Source organism: Mustela nivalis, assembly GCF_964662115.1.
Source record: "Mustela nivalis genome assembly, chromosome: 7".
Taxonomy (NCBI): domain Eukaryota; kingdom Metazoa; phylum Chordata; class Mammalia; order Carnivora; family Mustelidae; genus Mustela; species Mustela nivalis.
In genome coordinates, this window is record NC_139026.1 from 14,413,878 (window position 1) to 14,437,061 (window position 23,184).

The 23,184-nt window shown below is 38.6% G+C and overlaps 1 protein-coding gene across 1 annotated transcript in view; it reads left to right on the plus strand.

The window, feature by feature from the left end:
• Nucleotides 1-362: 362 nt before the first annotated feature.
• The window catches only part of CRY1 (cryptochrome circadian regulator 1), an 82,324-nt gene continuing 59,502 nt past the window's right edge, over nt 363-23,184 (plus strand). The window contains exon 1 of the mRNA XM_082740570.1: nt 363-1,430. Within this exon, the coding sequence (XP_082596696.1) occupies nt 1,273-1,430 (158 nt within the window). The 5' untranslated portion in view covers nt 363-1,272. The remainder of the gene's footprint in view (nt 1,431-23,184) is intronic.

The following is a 23,184-nucleotide window of genomic DNA, read 5'->3' on the forward strand; positions in this document are numbered from 1 at the left end:
ACACTCCAAAGGCCGGCTCTTTAGCCAAAGCTGCACTTCAGCACAGGGCTGGGCTTGAAGTCTGAGGAGCTTTCTTCTCCCCTTTCAACCCATCCCGCGCTCATTCCCCGCCGAACTCCCTCGCCGACTACTGGATGGCACCCGGCTGCATCCAGGCCTTCCCGGAACGCCACAGGAGGAATCCCAGAGCGCGCTCCAGATCGCCGGCCGCGCGCTCCAGCCCGCCGGCCGCTCCCTCCTTCCCTCAGGAACGCAGCGAGAGCGCACGCGCGCCATCTCAGCCGAGCGCGCGCCCGCGAGCTCCCTGCAGCCCCGTGCTCATCCGGGTCTCAGAAAACCTCAGCCAATAGGGGATGCTCACGGCTTCCAGAGGCGGGGCTAAGGCCTCCCTCACATGGGGCCTGCGGTCACCGGGCGAGCTTGTAGGCGACCAGTCGGCGAAGAAAAAAGGCAGAGGAAGGGAGTTTAGAGTCTTAGCGAGGGTCGACGGCTTTGAGACCAAGCAGCTGCCGCCCCCTAGGAGCGACTGCCTAGCGAGCGGATTCCTCAGTCAGAGACGCTGTAGTAAACACACTTCAGAAACGTGAGGTGCCGGGGGTCACGTGGGGAGCGCGCGCTCCAATGAGGACCCGGGGGCGGGGCCGAGGCAGCTGACGCGGCGGTGGCAGTGGAGTCACCCGGGCAGCCTCGGGACCGGTCACCGGCCGGCAACCGTCCAGCGGCCTCAACCACAGCCTCCGTGCTCACTGCTCTTCCCCGGCCCGAGAGACAGCGTGGCCGACTGTGGCTGGATCCCCTCTCATCCCTCTCGGTGGCTCGCCTCAGGCGGCCCGTTTTCGCCTCCGGGGCTGCCTCGGTGGGGCGAGGTTTCCGTGACGAACCTCCTGGGGCTGCCGGGGCCGGTCGGAGCCGTCGTGGCGGCCCGGGCTCGTGGAACGTACTCACTTCCCGGGCTCCGAGGCCCTCGGAGCGATGCGCCTCGTGCCGGCGGTTGCTGCGGGCGCCGGCTCCTAAAGGGCGTCACACCCGGACTCCGCTGACGGCAGCCTCCATTCATCTCCCAGCCGCGAGTCCCGCGCCCCTTCCTCCTCCGGCCCCCTCCTAGGATTCATTTTTTTCCTTTTTTCCCCCGTCCGCCGCCCTCTCCCCTCTCCTTGGGTGTGGCGGCTCCCCTGGAAGCAGAGGTGTCGGCTATGAGCCGGCCCTTCCTTCCTTGAATTTCTCGGTGGGGGAACTGGGCGAGGACACGCCCGCCGCCGCCGCGCCCCCGGGATGGGGGTGAACGCCGTGCACTGGTTCCGAAAGGGGCTCCGGCTTCACGACAACCCCGCCCTGAAGGAGTGCATTCAGGGCGCCAACACCATCCGCTGCGTCTACATCCTCGACCCCTGGTTCGCCGGCTCCTCCAATGTGGGCATCAACAGGTGGCGGTAAGTCGGGAGTCCCGTGGGAAATGGGGATTTCGGGGCTGCATGAATCAGGACTTGACCTGCAGTCGGCGAATCCGAGAACTCAGACCTGGGACCGCGGTACTCGAGCCATTTTCAGAATTAGAGGTGCCTTGAATAGGAAACGGAATTGATTTAATAGTTCTCTGGCCCGAGAGTCCCGGCAGCCTGGACCACGTCGGCCTTCGTGTGTGAGTTACGTGCCTCTGCGCTAGTGGGAACTCTTCCCCTGCGTTCATGGGGAATTCTTAGCGGTGGAGTGAAACACCCTCCCGGTTCTCAGTGCCCGGTGGATGGGTTGATTTTTCTTGGCCTCTTTGTGGCGTTGGAAAGGATCGCGGCTTTGCGTGTTTACGTTTGTGTGTGTCTAGGTAACTCACAGTGTGCAGAAAACCTTTCATTCAGTACAGGCGCCTCCACATCCACTTTTCTTCCACCTCGGGGTTGCCTAGGAAAAGCAAGTGAAACATCTGTTTTCTCTTTGCTCAGCTCTTCCTCTCAACTCCTCCTTGTGGCTGACTAGAGAAAATACAGTTTTTCTTTCTAGGCAAAGTATAAAGCCTTCTAGGGATCAGAGCACTGAAAAAAATTTTGGAGAAGCTTTATGATCTTTTCCTGAAATCCCAGGCTAGATGATTGTTAGGCCCCCTGGTGGAAATGAAAGCATTTGTTTAACAGATAGCTTATTGATCACTGCTGTATACCAGGCACTGCTTTTAACACCAGAGATAGCGCAGTGAATGAAACAAAAATTCTTAGCCTTTTCCAGCACATGTTCCAGAAAGTCAGATATATAGGAGTTGCTGGTGATAAAAGGTGTAGAGAAATACAAAGCAGCGATAGGGGATAAAGAATACAATACAATGGAGGTGGGATTATCCTTGCAGTTTTTGTTTTGTTTAATTTTTAAAGATTTTTATTTGAGAGAGTGAGAGTGAGCGAGCAGGAGCCTGGGGCAGGAGCAGAGAGAGAAGCAGACTCCCCACTGAGCAGGGAGCCCAACTTGGGGCTCCATACCAGGACCCCAAGATCATGACCTGAGCTGAATGCAGCTCAACAGACTGAGCCACCTAGGTGCCCCTCCTTTCAGTTTTAAATATGGTGATTGGGGAAAACTCAGAGAAGGTAGCAGTTGAACAAACTGATGAAACAGGTAATGGATTGCGGATACCTTAGGGAAAAGGCATTTCAGGCTGGGGTAACAGAGAGGGAAAAGGCAGGGAAGTGGAAATGAGTTTAACCTTTGGAAGAAACAGCAAAAGAAGTAATATAAAAGGAGCAAAATAGTGGTGATAGTAGGTGAGGCCAGAGATACAACAGGGCCAGACTGAAAAGAGATAAATATAAGGCAGTTGTCAAGATCTGGGCTTTTATTCAGAGCAAAGATGGAATGATTGCAGGATTATAAGCAGAGGAGTGGTGTAATCTCTGATTACAGTTCTGGATTGGGAGGAGAAGGTGGACAAGAAAGAGGAGGCTGTTGCATTCTTCCAGGTGAGAGATGGTAGTGGCTTGTACCACAGTGATAGTGGTGGATGTAGTGAGAAATAGTAAATTCTGAGTATATTTTGAAGGAAGAATCCATAATGTTGGGTTCCTGGGTGGCTCAGGTTAAACGACTGCCTTCGGCTCAGGTCATGATCTTGGAGTCCTAGGATCCGGTCCCGCATCATCATCAGGCTTCCTGCTCAGCAGGGAGTCTGCCTCTCCCTCTGACCCTACCCCCTCTTGTGTGGTCTCTCTTGGCAGATTGTATATGTGTATTAGAGAAAGAGAAGGAATTAGGAATTATTTCAGAATTGTTGGTTTGGGGAACTAGGCTAAAGCTGCACATGGCAAAGAAAGTGAAGTCATTTGCAGAAGCCAATGGGAGGGTGATTAGGATTCTCTTTTGGACTCATTGAGTTTGAAATGTTTATTGTACATCCAAGTAGAGATGGCTGTTTGACAGTTGGATATATCAGGAGTTCAGGAGAGAGCTCCCGATAGGAGGTATAAATTGGAGAGTCATCAGTTTGTAGATAATATTTAAAGCCATTTATTCATTCATCCTTTCGTTGAACAAATATTTGTCATGCATCTACTACATGCCAGGCATTGTTTTAGGTTCAGGACATTCAGCAGTAACAAAAATAGCTAAAAAAAAATCCCTATCCTGTTAAATCTTAGTGGAGTCATGAGACTTTGTGAGAACATAAGGAAGTGGGTGTAGATAGAAAACAGAGCAGGTCCAAGGACAGTTAGTATTACTATATTATTTTAGGATATACTAGGATACTCTAATGTGTAGAAATTGTGGAGCTGTGGAAGAATTAGCACAGGAGATTGAGAAGGAGTATCTAGTAATATGAGAAGAAAACCCAGAAGAATATGGCGTCTTAGAGGCCAAGTAAAGAAAGTATTTCCATAGTATTTATCTATGTCAGGTGTTGCTGATAGGTCAAGTGAGATGAGGACTAAAAATTAAGAATCTTATTTAGGATTTTGAGGTCATTTATAGTCTTGACTGGAGTGGTTTTGGTAGTGTCAGAGGCGGAGCCTTTCTGGAATGGCAAAGAGGCTGAGAAGAGAGAATTTGGGGGACAACTTCTACAGATAGCTCTTTTAGGGAGTTTTGATAGAAGGGGATCAGAAAAATGATGAGAGGCCTGGATTGGAATGTGAACTCAAGAGAGGATTTTTTTTTTTTCAAGATTGGCAAGATTACAGAATGTTTGTATGCTGATAGGAATGATACAGCAACTGTATATTGAAAGCACTCAGTTAGCAGAATTGATGTCATTAACATTGATTCTGGGAAAAGATAAATGTAATATATTTTAATGTATTAATAAATATCCTAAAATAATATAGTAATAATAACTTTTTCATAAAACTGTTAAAGAGGATTAGGTTAGGTAACAAATGTAAAACGCTTAAAATATGACTGTTAAGTGTTTTTTTTATTTGCTACCAAATTGAAAACCCTAGGTGAATAATATCTAATTACATGTTTGCGGTCAGTTTCTTCTAGAGTATTTGATACATTTATAAAATCTAGACTATAAGCTTCTGTAGGATAGGGGTTATATGATATCTTTATATACCCAGCAACTCACATTGTCAAATGAGTGAAATAAAGCTTGTAGGCACAGTAGGAGTAATCCCATATTTTCCTTTTTTTAATTCCCATATTTTCCTTTTTAAAATATTATTTTTAACTACTAAGCATTGCCCTCTCTGAAAGATGAATAAAGATGTCAATAATAAATAGAGAGACGTTTTTCTTTTACTAAAGACTAAGTTATAAAAATTATTTAGTCTGTTTTTATAGCACTGAATTCCATGCTTTTTATATAGTTGTAGATCAGTTGCTGTTCATTGTATGAGATGACATCCAGAAGAAGTTATTTTATACTTAAAAAACTTTATTCATTTCCTTATTGATCATAGGATAATGTGCAGTCTCCTTAGTTGGCATTCAGGCTATCTTGTGGATTTCTACCTTCTTACCTTCATGCCATTTCCTTTAGTTAACAGAATTTCCTAGATTTTTGGATTAGATTTAACGAAGTTTATTTTACCTAAGTAAATTAACAAAACTACCTTTTTTTGTTTTTTGTTTTTTGTTTTTTTAAGTAGGCTCCATGTCCAGCATGAAGCCCAGTGCAGGGCTTGAGCTCACAACCCTGAGATCAAGATCTGAGCTGAGTTCAAGAGTCAGACACCCAACCAACTGAGCCACCCAGGCACCCCCCAAAATTACCTTTCAACACTGCCATCATTTCATTTAAAAAGGATGCTTTAACATTTAAAAAAAGAAATTCCGAAGGACATTTTTGGAGAATAAAGGACAGTCCTTTGACATGAATAAATTAAGCTTTATGAAAATTCACTTTGCCTTATCAGTGAAAATATTATCTTGAATTTGTCACATTTGGGATTGAATGATTCAAAATGTTTCAGTTCTGGCTCAGTTGGTAGAGCATGCCACTCTTGATCTCAAGGTTGTGAGTTCAAGCCCCACTTTGGGGGTGGAGCCTACTTAAGAAAGAAATTTCATTTCTATCCCTTACTTATCTATGATTAAAATTATACCACACAAGGGCGCCTGGGTGGCTCAGTGGGTTAAGCCGCTGCCTTCGGCTAAGGTCATGATCCCAGGGTCCTGGGATCAAGTCCCGCATCGGGCTCTCTGCTCAGCGGGGAGCCTGCTTTCTCCTCTCTCTCTGCCTGCCTCTCTGCCTACTTATAATCTCTCTCTGTCAAATAAATAAATAAAATCTTTAAAGAAAAAAAAAATTATACCACACAAAAACTTATATATGAATGTTAATAGGACTATTATTTTAATAATTTACTGTTATTCATAATAGTCAAAGGGTAGAAACAACCCGAATGGCCATCTACTGATGAATGGTTAAAATATGTTATATCCATACAATGGAGTAATATTCAGTCATAAAAATAAATGAAGTACTGATACAACATGGATTAACCTTAAAAACATTATGCTATTTGAAGAAGCCAGTCTCAAAATTTCACAAATGATTTGATTATATTTCTATGAAATGTCTAGAATAGGCAAATATGTAGAGACAGAAAGTAGATTGGTGGCTTCTTAGGGCTGACTGGGTAGTTAGGAGGTGGTAGCTAAGGGGCATAGGGTTTCTTTTGAGGTGATGAAACTGTTCTAGAAGGTGATGGTTGTACAACTCTTTGAATAGACTAAAAAAAAGAATTATACAGTTAAAAATCTACCCACCCCTTTAAGGTCCAGTCCACATGCTTCCTTTTCCATAATAAATTTTTTATCATGTTGTCTGGATTTCATAGTCTTGTGAACTCTTACGTCATTTTTTGGTATTGCTTCCTATATCACCGTTAAATATCATTAAAAAGAAGTAAATATTTCTTTAATTTGTAAATATTGATATAGTCCTTGTATATTCATTTCTCCTTCATTTAACAGATTGCAATTCTTTTTCCTGAAGAGAAGGTACCATTTCATTCAAACACAAATTTATTTTTCGTTCATATTTTTGGCAGGCACTATTTTGTTACTGGAGATACAACAGTGAATAACAGAAGGCCCCTCCCCTTGAGATCCTTCTAGTCTAGGAGGACAAACAGGCAATAAAACAAATAGAATATGTCAGGTGGTGGTAAGTATAATGAAGGGAAATAAAGCAGAGTGTGAGAACAGAGACCTAAAGAAAGAGAGGTGACAAGGCTGTACAGATATTTGGGGAAAGAGCTCTCTGTGTTAACAGTGTAGATATTTGATATTTGATAAATATTCTTAAAATTTTCTTTGTTAAGTCTAGCATTTAGGAATGTGATAGTTACTTCATTTAACTTTGATGCTAATGTGTATCTTAAACTCGTAATTCAGAGAAATAATTTTTAGTGAAGAAATTATTTTTGACATTTAAACTTCAATGTGTTTAAAACACAGTTGACATTATCACATGTAGATTCTCTTAATTTTTAGTAACCAAATCTATAAATGTACCTACATCCTTACCCATTCTTTCCTTCTATAGTCTGATTTCAGTAGAAGAGATATTGCTTTCTTTATTCAAAACCAGTGTTTTCAGCTATACCCCATTTTAAACTCATGTTTTTAACAGCTTTATTGGGGTATAGTTGACAAAAATTGTATATATTCAAGGTGTGCTGCATGATGTTTTCACACACACACACACACACACACACAGTCACTCTCATTTTGATGATTTATTCTCTTACCCTTTCTTTAACCTCTTTTTGGTTTATTCCAGTCAGCACTTAAACATGCATAAGTCCCAGTTCTATAAGAACAAGAAAACCAACAGGGGAAGAAAACCTACCCTTGAGTATGTTCTTCTCCTGTAACTCTGTTTCTCAATTTATTTATATAGCCAGACTTAATGAACAAGATGTCTAATATTGGCTGATTTCATTTTTTTATCTTCTACTTACCCTTCTTCAATCCACTCCTAGTCTGGGTTCCACTGCATCTACTCCACCAAGACAGTATTCATCCAAAGGATACTTTTAAACTTTTCATTCCTTGACTTTTTACCATGGTTGACACTTTTGACCATACTTTCCTCTTCTTCCCCTTGCATTGGTTAGAGGGCCCTCCTCTTGTTTTTGTTTGTTGTTTTTTTTTTTTTTTTCTGCCAAGCTATTAGTGTTCTTCCTTTACTTCCTTGAACTGAGGCTTGAAGTATGAGATGAATCTTAATAAACACAGAATAGCTCTTAAATGCCCCTCAGGTCTCTGATCACCCTTTTTTTCATTTTACATAATTCCTAGGCAGTCTTATCTCTTCAGAAAGTCAGTTAGCATCTGTTTGCTCAGAATTCAAATCAGCATTTTCAGCTCATATCTCTCTCCTGATCCCCAGATATGCATCCATTATATATAGATTGCCTGTCTATTTGAATGTATTATAGGGTCACCTGGGTGGCTCAGTCATTAAGTGACTGCCATTGGCTCAGGTCATGATCCCAGGGTCCTGGGATCCCACATCAGGCTCCCTGTTCAGTGGGGAGCCTGCTTCTGCTCCTACTTCTCCTGCCTATGTTTCCTCTCTCACTGTGTCTCTCTCTGTCAAATAGTTAAATAAAAATCTTTTAAAAATGTGTGTTTTGTATTACCTTAAACTCACCTTGTTCAAAACAGAGATCATTGGGGCACCTAGGTGGCTAAGTTGGTTAAGTATCTGAGTCTTTTGGCTCAGGTCATGATCTCAGGGTTGTGAGTTGAAGCCCTGTGTCAGGCCCCATGCTGGGTGTGGAGGAGATTTTATTCTCTCCCTCCTCCTCTGGCCTACCCCCAACCCCCTCCCTAAAAAAATTAAAAACAACAAAGATCATCTTCTCTATTATCTCTATCTCAAAAACAAAGGACTTTTCCTGTGTGTCCTATCTTCATAAATAATAACACCATTTGACCAGTTGCTCAATTATATATTCATTTAACAAATGCTGAGTTTATACTGTGTGCCAACCACTTTGTTAATTTCTATGGCTAAATGGAATTCAGATAATTTCTCTGCCCTCAGAAGGTTTATAGTATAAAGAGGGATTTATTCAGAAAAAAATAACCACAGAAGTACATTCTTCTGTCTCCACTGTCAGTTTAGCCCATACCACCATCCTTTTGGCTAGATTATTTGAGTAGTTTATGAACCATTGTCCCCCTTGCCCTTCTCTAATTCATTCTGTATACAGCAACCAGAGTGATCCCTTGAAATTGCTTATCTGTTCATGTCCTTTACTCTTTTAAATCCTTCACTGACATTTGTTTTTCTTGGGTTAAAGTTCAAAAGCTGTAGCATAGTTTAAAATCCATGTGTAATCTAGTCCTTTGCTTCTTTTTCTAGTCTTAGAGGATTTCTTCACTGAGGCATATGAACTGAGGCTTGAAGTATGAGATGAATCTTAATAAACACAGAATAGAGGGAAGGAATTCCATAGAGGATGAGGGGCGAAAGTTTTCAGGCTAAGGAAATAACATGAGGGAAGGCACAGTATTCTGATACTGGTATAGATGTTGGTGTAACTGAGTAATATGGCGCGTGAAAAGACAAGAGGTATTGTTTAGTACTCTGGATGGTTTTGCCCGACTCAAACAGGCTTAAGCAGAAAGAGAGTTTATTGGTAAATATAATTGACCAGTCCAAGGGAACGTGGCTCCAGACATGAGTTAGTGCTGGGGCTCAGAAGATGTTAGCAGGATCAAATTTCCCTCTTTGCATCTCCAAACTTCACTCATTCTGGGTTGGCATCTCGGGCTTTCCTCTGGTGGTAAAATATAACAATGGTAGTTAAGGTAGTAAAAAGCATATGCCTCTGTCCCAGAAGTCTCAGCAAAAGTCTGTGGTACTTCAGTGGCTCTGTTTGGACCAATTTATGAACCAGTCATTGTGAGCATCAATGTGAGCTGTTGTTGTGTGCCTCATGGGTGGAATCAACTCATTTGGACTGAAGTAACTGAAATAGAATGAGTAGAAAGTAGGTAGATGTCCTAAGAGAGCAGATGACTATTATGTAAGAACTCAGATCAGAAGATAGGACCAAGTCAGAAAAACTTGGACTCCTGTTTGAGGAAGTATGCTTTGGCAGTTGAGTGAATGATAGAGGAAAGAGATAGTAGAGCAGTATGGAGGCTTTATCAATAGTCCACTGAAAGATAATATAGGCCTTAATTAGGGAAAAGTCTGTGAGGAAGGGGAACATGCAAGAGAGTGATTATAAAGGTGCACCGGACAGTTTAGGTGACTGTCAAAAAGGCAGTTTCAGAGAGGCAGTAGAGTACAAGATTCACATGCTTTGTGCCTCTTTGACAATTAGCTATTAAGTTAGAGAACACAGGAATATACCATATTTAGATGAGGAAAGAATGAGTTTTGTCCAGGTCATTGCTGAATCTGAGGTACTGCTAAGATATCAACATGGGAAATGGAGAAAATAGAAGTTCAAGTTTAGGGATTATAGACATTAGAACTGGATATGGGAATAATTCATATATAATTAATAGGTGAAGCACAACTGGTGATACTGGGTAGCGTAAGATGCATCAAAATCTTGGTGGTTACTATATTTAAGATGAATAGAAACTGGTGAAGAGGACTGAAGAGAGGTAGAAAGAAGAGCCAGGTGAGTATCATGGAAACCAAAAGTGGCAAGAATTTTTCTTCATTGTGCTGAAGATGGCAGATTAGGATGAATTCTGACAGTTATGTGGGAAGAATACTCAGTGACTTGGAAACAGATGGAAGAAATGACTGCATGTCATGAATGCTGAGTGGTAGACCCTCTGGGATATAAAGGTCCCTCCAGCAATTACATAATTCTAATTTAGGGATATGTTCTTTTGTTCTTGATTGACTAGACTGCTTTACAACTCTGTAGCAAAGTGTAGATAAAAGTTGTGGTGCTGGACATTCAGAATGGCTAAAATTAACAACTCAGGAGCAACAAATGCTGGTGAGGATTTGGAGAAAGAAGAACCCTCTTACACTGTTGGTGGAAATGCAGACTGGTACAACTCCTCTGGAAAACAGTATGGAAGTTCCTCAAAGAGTTAAAAATAGGGCTACTGTACAACCCAGCAATTGCACGACTAGGTATTTATCCAAAGGATACAAACATAGTGATTCAAAGCGACACATGCACCCCTATATTCATAGCAGCAATGTCCATAATAACCAAAATATGGAAAGAACCCAGATGTCCATCAATAGATGAGTGGATAAAGAAGATGTGGTGTATATATACAATGGAATATTATGCAGCCATTCAAAAACCAAAATCTTGACATTTGCAATGACGTGGATGGAACACATACACATATACACACAGTGGAATATTACTTAGCCATCAAAAAGAATGAAATCTTGCCATTTGCGATGTGGATGGAACTAGAGGGTATGATGCTAAGCAAAATAAGTCAGAGAAAGAAAAATATGATTCCATTCTTATGTGGAATTTAAGAAACAAAACTGGTGAACATAGGGGAAGGGGAGGAAGAATAAAATCAGATGAAATCAGAGAGAGACACAAACCATAAGAAACTTATAACTATAGGAAACGAAATGTGGGTTGTTAGAGGGGAGTTAGGTGGGGGGGTGGGGTAATTGGCGATGGGCATTAAGGAAGGCGCTTGATGGATTGAATACTGGGTGTTATATGCAAGTGATGAATCACTAAATTCTACCTCTGGGGGAAGGAAATTTACGGTGCTGGGAAAATTGAACAACTACATGAAAAGTAATGAAACTGGACTACTTTTGTACACTATGCACAAAAATAAACTCAAAATGGATTTAAGACCTAACTGTGAGTGAAACTGTAAGATACCTGGCACAGACAGTAATTTCTTTGACATCAGCAATAGGAACATTTTTCTAAATGTGTCTTCAGGCAGGAGAAAAAAAGCAAAATTAAACTATTGGGACTACACCAAAATAAAAGGCTTTTTGTGGGGCACCTGGGTGATTCAGTGGGTTAAACCTCTGCCTTTGACTCAAGTCATGATCTCAGGGTCCTGGGATTGAGTCCTGCATTGGGCTCTCTGCTCAGGGAGCCTACTTCCCCCTCTCCCTCTGCCTGTCTCTCTGCCTACTTGTGATCTCTCTCTCTCTCTCTGCCAAATACATAAATAAAATCTTTTAAAAAGGATAAAAATAAAAAATAAAAACTTTTGCACAGTGATGGAAACTATAAGCAAAACAAAAAGGCAGTTTGTGAAAGAAGATATTTGCAGGTGATATATCTGATAAAGAGTTAATATCCAAAATATATGAAGAATTTGCACACTCGACACTCAGCAAACAATTCAATTAAAAAAAATGGTCAGAGGACCTGAATAGGCAGTTTTCTAAAGAAGACATACAGATGGCCAACAGGTACATGAGAAGATGCTCAACATCACTCATCATCAGGGAAATGCAAATCAAAACCACAATGCGATATCACCTCACACCTGTCAGAAAGTCTAAAATTCAAAACACAAGAAGCAAGTGTTGGTGAAGGTGTGGAGAGAAAGGAACCCTTGTGCACTATTGGTTGGAATGCAAATTGGTGCAGCCACTGTGGAAAACAGTATGGAGATTCTTCAAAAACTATATGATCCAGTAATTCCACTACTGGTTATTTACCCAAAGAAAATGAAAACATTCATTCAGAGAGATGTGTGTACCTCTGTGTTTGTTGCAGGATTATTTGCAGTAGCCAAGACATGAAGCAACCCATGTGTCCATTGATAAGATAAATGGATAAAAGAGATGTGGTACACACACACAGGCACACACGCACAGTGGAATTTTACTCAGCCATAAAAAATAATGAAATCTTGCCATTTGTAACAATATGGATGGACCTAGAAAGTATAATGCTAAGTGAAATAAGTCAGTCAGAGGCAGAAAAATACCATACGATTTTACTCATATGTGGAATTTAAGAAATGAACAAAGGAAAAAGAGTCCAACAAAAAAAGTAGACTTGTGTGCCTGGGTGGCTCAGTTGGTTGAGCAGCTGCTTTTGGCTCAGTTCATGGTCCGAGAGTCTCAGGATTGAGTCCCACATCAGCCTCCCAGCTCCGCGGGGAGTCCGCTTCTTCCTCTGACCTTCTTCCCACGTATGCTCTCTCTCTCTCTGAAATAAATAAATAAAATCTCAAAAAAAAAAAAAACCCACCCCAAAACAGACTCAATTACAGAGAACAAATTGTTGCTTGCCAGAGGGAGGTGGGTGTAGAGGTGGGTGAAATAGACAAAGGGAATTAAGAGTACACTTATGTTCATGAGCACTGAGAAACTTATAGGATTGTTGAATCATTACATTGTACACCTGAAACTGATATAACACTGTATGTTTAATTAGACTTGAAATAAATTTTTTTAAAGTTTAGATTTTTAAAAACTGGTGACAGAACAAATGTTTCCTGTCCATACCAATGTAAATTATTCCTGTTCATGTCATGCAAATGAATTTTGTAGCATGAGCATTGTAAAACTCTGTATGTCCAATTCTTATTTGAACCAATTTTAACATTTTACTGGTTCCTTTATTATAATGAATTAAATAAAATCTCTGCCATATATGCATTTAATATTTTTATGAGAATCATGGTTTTACTGTTTTAGAAATTATACTTTAATTGTTATAAAAGTCTTTGGTAAGCTTTGAATGAGTAGCTTCAATGACATTTTAAGATCAGAAATAAGATTATAATAGGGGGTTACTGATTTTGTGAGTGTCACTGGTGTGGAAGAGGAGGGTAGTGATTGAGGGATTGGTGAAGAGAGTTTTTATGGGAGAGGTGAGACATAAGTTGGTTGCACAGATTCCGAACTGGCTGAAGAAAGTGGATTTTGGGCACATCACCAGACTTACAGTCAAGACAGGATAATAAATAGGAAATATATAGATGAAGTGAGGCCCCAATGTAGAGTTCTTTGAATGACAGACTAAAGTGAGTTTAAAATATCTGGCTCTCTAGATTCTAATCCCTACTCTCCTACTGGGTAGCAGTGGTACTGGTTTTGGGTAGGTCACTTACCCTTCATTTTATTCATTTAGGAAACATTCATTAAGAGCCTGTTTTACGGGGCAACTGGGTGGCTCAGTGGGTTAAAGCCTCTGCCTTCGGCTCAGGTCATGGTCTCAGGGTCCTGGGATCGAGCCCCACATCGGGCTCTCTGCTCGACAGAGAGCCTGCTTCCTCCTCTCTCTGCATGCCTCTCTGCCTACTTGTGATCTCTGTCAAATAAATAAAATCTTAAAAAAAAAAAAAAAAGAGCCTGTTTTACAGGGCACTGGGGATACAAAGATGAAAGTCAAAGTTGAAGCTTTCATACCCTTAAAGGACAAATAATTAGAATATAGAATGTTAAATAGGACCTCTGTAGAAATATCCAAATCTTGGGAGCACAGAGAAGAGACAGCCCTGGGGGAAGGAGAAGGAAGAATTAGGAGTAGAGTGATTAGTGTGTGTATTGGGGGAGAGGAGGTGGGAGGAAGGAGAGTATGAAATACTGGTTTGAGAGAAGAGAAGTTCTGGAGATTCTTGAGTCAGTGTCCTAATGTGAAAAGGGAAGTACCAAAAAAACCTCTAATATCTGATACATTGGCAAATAGTTTTCTAGAAAAAGCATGCATAAAAAAAAAGAACATATACATAAATGTATGTTAATTTGGCAGCTTTTGATGTAAGGCGAAATTCTAGATCTCAGTTCTCCTACTCAATTCTTTTTTTCCTTTTTTCTTTCTTTCTTCTTTCTTTTCTTTTCTTTCTTTCTTTCTGCCATGAAACAACAAAATTTTATTCTTTCATAGTTCTGGAGGCCAGAAGTTCATTCAAGTCCAAGATGTAGGCAGGGTTGGTTCCTTCTGAAGGAGAATTTGTTCCATGCTTCTCTCCTGGTTTCTGGTGATGGCCAGTCTCCTGTTCACTTCTTTATCCATATTTATTCCCTAGGTGATCTCGTTACAAACTTGAATACCTCATGATTTCCTATCATGCATTTCCTGCCCTGACCTCTGTCTTGAGCTCCAGGCCCACATATCCAGTGTTTTTATTGGATTCCAAATAAGTGTCTTCAGCTTGGTTTTGCCTCCATCTTCCCCACCTATCATGGTTTCTCAGTATCACAATAAATGGCAACATTCACCTTAGTAGTCTGCAGAATCATCGAGCCATCTTTTATTTCATTTCTTTTTTCCTCACAACCTCATGTCTAGTCCTTCAGCAGTTATTAGGCTTTTCCTTAAAGATAACTTTCATATCCTTTCAAATCTCACCCTTCCATTATGATCATACTATCCAAGTCACCAATATTTTTTTCAATATTTATTTACAATAGCCTCCTAACTCTCTACTTCCATTTTTTATATCTGCCTTCCTGGTCTGTTCCATGTAGAAGCCAGAGGAATATTTTAAAAAACCTTAATCAGATCAGGTCATTTCTATGCTCAGAATCTTCCCCTGGCTTCCAAGGTGTTTTCATTTTCTGCTTCTTCACCTGGAATATTATCTCAAACCCTATTAGCGGGGCTCATTCCTAAAGTAGCCTTTCTCACCTTGTTATCTTCTATAACCAACTCTTCATTATCAACCCACCTCTCCCCACTCATCACCAGATTATTTGAAATAAATCCCAGATATCACTCAAATAAATAAATAAAATCTTAAAAAAAAAAAAGAGTCTGTTCTTGGTTTACCTCTCTCTCTCTTTTTCCTCTTTGTTCATTTGTTTTGTTTCTTAAATTGCACTTACACCTATAAGTGAAATTGTGTGGTATTTGTCTTTCTCTGACTGATTTATTTCACTTAGCATAATACTATCTGGTTCCATCCATGTAATTACACATGACAAGATTTCATTATTTTTAATGGCTATATTTTTATGGTAATATTTCATTTTATACACATACATATGCCCCCCCCCACATATTCCTTATCCATTCATCAGTCAAGGAATATACATTTGGGTTGTTTCCATAATTTGGCTATTGTAGATAATGCCGCTATAAATGTAAACATCAGGTACCTATATCCCTTTGAATAGTGTTTTTGTATTCTTTGCTTGATTTATTTTTAGTTAACTTTTGTATAAAATGTGTGCTGTGTGTCAAGGCTCATTTTGCTACATACGGATCTCAAGGGATTTCAGCACCATTTATTGAAAAGACTATCCTTTCTCCATTGAATTGCTCTTGCACCTTTGTCAAAAGGCAGTGTGTGTACGTGTACTCATATAGATGTGAATTTATTTGTGGTCTCTCTTTTCTATTCCATTTATTTATGTCTCTTTTCTTTCACCAACACTGTACTGTCTTGAAATCAGGTAGTGTGAGTTCTCCAACTTTGTTGTTTTTTCAGAATTGTTTTATCTGTTCTTGTTTCTTGGTCTTTTCATGTAAGTTTCACAATTAATTTGTCAATATTTACAAAAGATCCTCCTAGGATTTTGATTTAAATTACATCAAATTTATAGCTCAGTTTGAAAGAATTGACAACAATATTGAGTCTTCATGAACATAATGTATCTCACCATCTATTTAGGTCTTTGATTTTTAAAATCTGGTTTATAGTTTCAGCTTGCAGAGCCTAGGAATTGTTTTGAGGCTCTCTGGTGTGTTTTTTTTTTTAAATTAACATATAATGTATTATTTGCTTCAGGGTTACAGGTCTGTGAATCCTCAGTCTTAATACAATTCACAGCACCCACCATAACACATACCTTCCCCAATGTCCATCATCTATCCACCCCCCAGCAACCCTCAGTTTGTTTGAAGCTCTTTTGAGATAGTATGTGTTATGCTTAACTCCAGTCTGAGACCTTTTAAATTTTTCCCTAGAAACTATACTTTAAGCTAAACCATTGCATTTAATCTGCTTCGCTTTACTTGAGGGTATTGATGTGTGTGTGTTTGTATGTGTGTTTTGCCGAAAGAATAGCTCCATTAGATTATACCTTTTGCTTTAGAGCTGAGTTCTGCACTGTGTTAACTTGTGTTAAAGTTCTGCAATAGGGTTCTTTCCATGTTGACTGAGAATTACTCTTTTCTCATGGGGGCATATTCTCAGATTTCTAGTGTGAAGCTTTTATAGCATGGGGCTCTGGAACTATAATTTGAAAATGAAAGTCTTTCATGGTTATTTGAATCTTTAAAAAAGTTAGTCACCTTTATTTCCCCAGGGGCACTTATGTTTCCTCAGGCTTAAAATGATAAGGGTTCCTGTGAATTTTGGCCCTGTTATTGGTAGTTGGTGGAAATGGGACTAGTGAATTATTAGAGTTTCACCCTGGGATTTTTGTGTACCTTTTCAGGATCTTAACCATTTTTTATTTTATTTTCAGTTCTGCTGAGACTTTGTTGATAGAAGTAAACAGCTCTATTGAGTTATAGTTAGGACCACTGAATTTTTCCATTGGTATTTTGTCCCAGTAGTCTAGAAGGGACCAAAATGTCAAGCCCTGATAATTCTTCCCTCTTCTGCAGAATTCCTGAAGTTCTGCAGTAGTTAATAGGAATTTCTTCTAGTCCCAGTAGTTGTGTGTATTTCTTTACAACACTGATGCCAATAAAATGTTATTTCTATGACTGCTAGTGGCTTACTTACTAAGTGATGTGCCTTAATGACATGTTACAGTTTCTTGAATAGGGCCAAAATGATCATTTTTTAAAAAAGATTTTATTTTTTGTCTTTTTGACAGAGAGATCACAAGTAGGCAGAGAGGCAGACAGAGAGAGAGGAAGAAGCAGGCTTCCTGCTGAGCAGAGAGCCCGATGTCGGGCTCAATCCCAGGACCCTGAGATCATGACCTGAGCTGAAGGCAGAGGCTTAACCCACAGAGCCACCCAGGCTATCCCAAAATGATCATTTTCAATGTTGAAGATATATAACAGGATTTCTAAAGATTAAACTATAGTACAGCTGGCTTTGATAGTAAACTTTGAATCTTTTCTAGCACTTGCTGATTTTGCTCATTTGTTTAGAGAAAGAAATTAACAACATAGTAGTAGCCACATTAACAGAAAGTGTGTATGTTTTGTATAGCAATAGAATTTGAAGAAATACCTTCTGAGTCCAAATGCAACTAAAAAATGAATTAGGAATCCATTTGTCATTGTTTCTCAAATTGAAGCATTCAACTGTCAGCTTTTTGTGGGGATTCATTGAATTGTTTTCTGAATGCTTAAAGAAGTTACCCATCACTTAAGTAAGGTAAGGAGACCTTGATAAAGTATTGCAAACAATAGCATCCCTCTTAGTGGTAAGAAACTATTATTATTGCTATTATTAATTGGGAGTCTTTAAACTTTGAATAAATTTTCTCTGAGTTTACCTGAAATTAGTGAGATATATATATATATATATATATATATATATATATATATATATATGCCGAGTTGTCATGAAAGCTATGGATGTGAATAATTTAATAAAAAGTGATAAAAAATTAAAATGTCCTGGTTTGTGTTCAGACAGACCTGGGTTTAACTCCTGACTTCATTTATGTTAACAATCTGTGTAACTTGGGTAGGGTACTTAACTTTTATGAGATTATTTCTTAATATTTTATATGGAGATAAAACTAACCATCTCATGGCATTCTTTGAGGATTAAATTAGGTAAAGTAAAATACTTAGCACTATGTCTAGGGAATTATACTCAGTGAAAAGAAGTATTATTTAAATATGTAGGGACATCTGGGTGGCTCAGTCGGTTAAGCATCTGCCTTTGTGGCTCAGGTCATGGTTCCAGGGTCCTGGGATGGAGCCCCACCCCTGCTCAGCTGGGAGCCTGCTTCTCCCTCTCCCTATACCCTTCCCCATTGCTCATGTGCTCGCTCTCTCTCTCTCAAGTTAATAAAATCTTAAAAAAATAAATATTGTAAATGCATGTAATATTAGTAGTACTTTGTTCTTGTATATCACATGTAATAAAAGATGGAGTTTAGACCTAGTAACTCTGATCCAGATTAAACTTGATCTCATATTGTCTTTGGTCTGCATGATACCAACCTATTTATAACACAGTATTTATTAAAAACATATTTTATTTATAGACCAAGATTGGGTAAACTAATGGATTCCTCTGATATCTCTTGATAAGCTTGTAGTTAATAAAGCCTCCAGGTCTTTTAGTCTGATTTGCTGCAAGGCTCTGTTTACTTGTTGAGGATATTTCTGAACCTAATTATAGGCCCTTACCTCTGTAGATTCATCCTGTTTTCAACCCAGTATTCATCTATTTGGTATACTTCTGAATTCCATCATGTAAATTCATTGTTATTTCTGTCAGACATATATTGTCTACTAATTTGATATATATTTTATGTCAATATCTAAATTAGAGAATCTAATCGGTTGCTTTGGAAGTCATCTAGTCCATTTTTTCAAATTATAATTCATACCTCATTTTTTATTATGAAATTAATTTTGTGGGTTGTAGTCTACACTAGAAGTAATGATAGAGAATAGAAAATATCAGGGGGTGCTATGTTGTAAGGGTGAGTTACTTTATGAAACTCGTTTTAGTTACACTAACACATACAGGATTAGTTGTTCTTAATCATGTTTATTATTGTGGATCACTGTTAAAAAGTTGGAAAGTCACTGATTTAGACTACTTACCAGGTGGAGAAAATGGTCCAGTGAGATTAATCGACTTCTCCTCAGCCACATCTGTGCTGATAATGTCCTAACATAAAGCATGATTATTATATTCAAAATCCTTCCAGCTTCTTTACGTAATTTTAAATAATGATGAAGTTGTCAAGAGATATATGAATACAGACCACTTCATGGTATTTCATATTAGTGTCCTCACTTCAGCTTAACATTAAGTCATTCAAAAGTACTCTATTGAACATAGTTCATACAATTAAGAATCTTATCAGTCAGTTTAGAATTTTTAGTCTTGTCCACAAAAACCATTATTAACTTTGTCGTATATCTATCAGAGTAATAATTCTGTCAGGGAATGAAAAGAGGTTATCTTGATATGAAGTTATCAATGATTGTATTTTTGTTTTTAGAACAGGCTTTGTTTTCTAGGTCTTTCTAAACTTTATGTTTAAGTAACCCTTTCTGTTATTTTCCAGGGGTGAATAATCAAACTTACTAGCTTGTACTTAAGGAATCTTCCCTATACATACATACCTTTGAAAAAAAAAATTAGAGTTGGGGTGTCTGGCTAGCTCAGTTGGTGGAATGTATGACTATTGATCTTGGGATTGTGGGTTTAAGACTCAGGTTGGGTGTAGAGATTACTCAAAAATAAAATATTTAAAACAATTAAGTAAGAAAGTCAATCAGTCAATGAATCAGGTTTATTTTCTCAACTCTGGTCCTCAGACTCTTTTCTCAATTTGAGCTTCTTCATTATGTCTTTGCTGTTATATTACTTTTGCCAGGATTTATCTCTTAGACTTCTGCTTTCTGTTTAGATTTGTACATTCCTATATAGTCTTTTTGGGGTATATGTGTATGTGTGTATTTAGTAGGGGCTAGTGAAATAGGACATTCTGCTTTTTCTCTGTCATCTATTACTATTATTATCCTGAGTATAGACTTCAGCTCATTAGTTTTCTTGTCATGAGTGTGATTTTTAAAAAAGGATTGTGTTGTCATCTTTAGCGTTTTTTTCCCTTAATTTTTGGCTTTAACATTCTTTGTAAACATAACTTTGTAATTCTTTATACTTGCCCTTTTTTGGGGAAGCATCTTTCTTAATATCATTTTCAGTCTTGCCCATTCAGTTCAGATTTTTTGGGTCTTGTCTACAAAAGGATCACTAAGTATTGCCCAGTACTTCCTACAGTATATTATGGTGTTTATATAACTATTTATCATGCTATATTATAAACACTTGGAGAGCACCTAATTCCTTGATTCTAAGTATGTATTTGAGTTGGATGAGGAAATTCATAAATATCAGTGGTTTGCACATTTCTGTAGTTTGAAGGGTTGGAAGTAGAACCCACAGCTTCTGATTACTAAACATGTATTCCTCCTAAAATAGGAATAACTTGGTATCTGTGTGGAAAAAAAATAAATCTGGCTCCCTACTTTGAACCAAACCATAAAAATCAATTGTAGATTGAATATGAAAGGTATATCAATGATGCTTTTATTTTTATTTTTATTAAATTTTATTTATTTATTTGACAGAGATCACAGGTAGGCAGAGAGGCAGGCAGAGAAAGAGGAAGGGAAGCAGGCTCCCTGCTGAGCAGAGAGCCCGATGTGGGATTCCATCCCAGGACCCTTGGATCTTGACCCGAGCCGAAGGCAGAGGCTTTAACCCACTGAGCCACCCAGGAGCCCTCAATGATGCTTTTATTAAAGAATAAAATGTAGGAAAGAATCTTCATGAGATAAGGAGGTGAAGATTTCTTAAGCATTAGGATGCATGCTCTCATATGCACACACAAGTATTACAGTAAGGGAAAATAGATTAATTTCATTAAAATTAAGAGACTTCTGTTCAGGGATGGCTGGGTGGCTCATTCAGTTAAGTGTCTGCCTTTAGCTCAGGTCATGATCTCAGGATTCTGGAATCAAGTCCCATATCAGGCTCCTTGCTGAGTGGGGAGCCTGCTCCTCCCTCTGCCTGCCAGAGGGTGTGCGCTCTCTTAAAATCTTAAAAAAAGGAAACATGTTCATTAAAAATAGCAATAAAAGAGTAAAGGCAAGCCAATGAAAAACCAAAAAGGAAACATGCTCATCAAAAATAGCAATAAAAGAGTAAAGGCTAACCAATGAAAAACCAGTAGGAGGAGATATTTGAAGACATGTAACTGACAAGGGAGTTGTATCAAGAATGTATAAAGAACTAAAGTCAGTAAGAAAAATACAGGTAACTCTAGAAAAATGAGTGGGAATTGGAATAGGCATTTCACAGAAGAGGATATTCAAAAAACATAATTTGGAAAGCCCTAAAGACATGGTAAAAATTGCCCAGCCAAATTGAATATCTGAAAAATATAATTTAAATTAATCATAAGTTAAAAATACTACTGTGTACCTCTGTTGATTGGCTAAAATGAAAAGATCTGGCAGTACAAAGTATTGATGAAATTGTGGAACAACTGAAACTTTCATACACTGCAACTAGGAATTTTAACAGTTAACACTTTGGGAAACTATAGAGCTGTTTGTCAAATATAAACTTTACTAGTAACTCGGCCATTTTATTCCTAAGCATATACTTAATAGAAATTCATGAACATTCGTAGATGAGTGCACATTATATTCATAGCAACACTATTTATAGTAATTCCAAACTAGAAGGAAATGTCCATTAACAGTAAAATAGATAAATTGTGGTATAATATATATTGGAATACCATAAAAAAGGAACTAACAGTAGCTGTACACAATGGCATGGATAAAATCTACAAATATGTTTAATGAAAAAAGTCAAAGGTAAAACAATATATATACCGTATAATTCCATAAACTAAAGTCCAAAACTAGGCAGAACTGATTTATGGAATTAGAAATAAAGAAAGGTGGTTTTCTTTGCAATTTTGGAAGGTGAGAAAGCATTTGTCTAGGGTGTTGTTTGTGCTCTATTTTATGACATAAAAGTGATTAATCAAGGATGTTCACTTTTTTAAAAAAGGATTTTATTTATTTGACAGGGTGAGCGCAAGAGAGAAACAGAGAGCTAGCACAAGCAGGGGGATAGCAGTCAGTTCATGAATTTCTGTTGAGTGTATCCTGTGGGGCTTGATCCCAGAACCCTGGGATCATGACCTACGCCAAAGGCAGACACTTAACCAATGAAGCTACCCAGGAGCCCCAAGGATGTTCACTTTATAATAATTCACTGTGAAGTAACTTATGATTGGTATGCTTTATTGTATACTTAGTATATTTTAATTTTAAAAGTGAAAAGAAGTATTTGGCACATTTCCATTAATAGTTAATACTTTTTCTTTGCTGTGTTTATTTCTATCCACGTTAAATATAGTTTAAAGCGTCAAAAAAACGTTAAAACTCTTTAGAAAAATCAGATAGTAGTCCTTGTTGTTCCTTTTCCAACCATCGTTTTTGTCTTGTTCCCAAAAGCCTACCAGTTGAAAATTTTATTTGAATTATAGTATATTGAATCTATGTACGAATTAGGGGAAATTGACATCTTTATTCCACTGGACCTTCTTAATTCATCTTATATCTTCATTTATTTTGGTTAAAGTTAAAATTTCATCAAAAGTCTTTTTTTTTCCATAAAAATCTTTTGCACTTGTTACATTTATTCCTGGGTACTTCATGTTTTTTTTTTCTTTTCTTTTTTATAAACATATATTTTTATCCCCAGGGGTACAGGTCTGTGAATCACCAGGTTTACACACTTCACAGCACTCACCAAAGCACATACCCTCCCCAATGTCCATAATCCCACCCCCTTCTCCCAAACCCCCTCCCCCACTTCATGTTTTTTAATGCTACTAGATATATGGTATCTTTAAAAAATAATGATTTGTTAGGAGAATATGGATATAATTTTGTATTCATCAATGTATTATTCTAACTTCTCTATAGTCTCTTGAATTTCTATGTATACATCATATCATCTGTGAATAATGGCAGTTTTGTTTCCCCCCTTCCATTCCATATACCTTCTATTTATTAGTTTGGTTTTTGTTTGGCTGATTGGTGTTTGTCTTACTCACTAGCTAGGACCTCTAAGAAGTGTTGAATGGAAGTGGTCATAGTAGGTTTCCTTGTCTTAATCCAA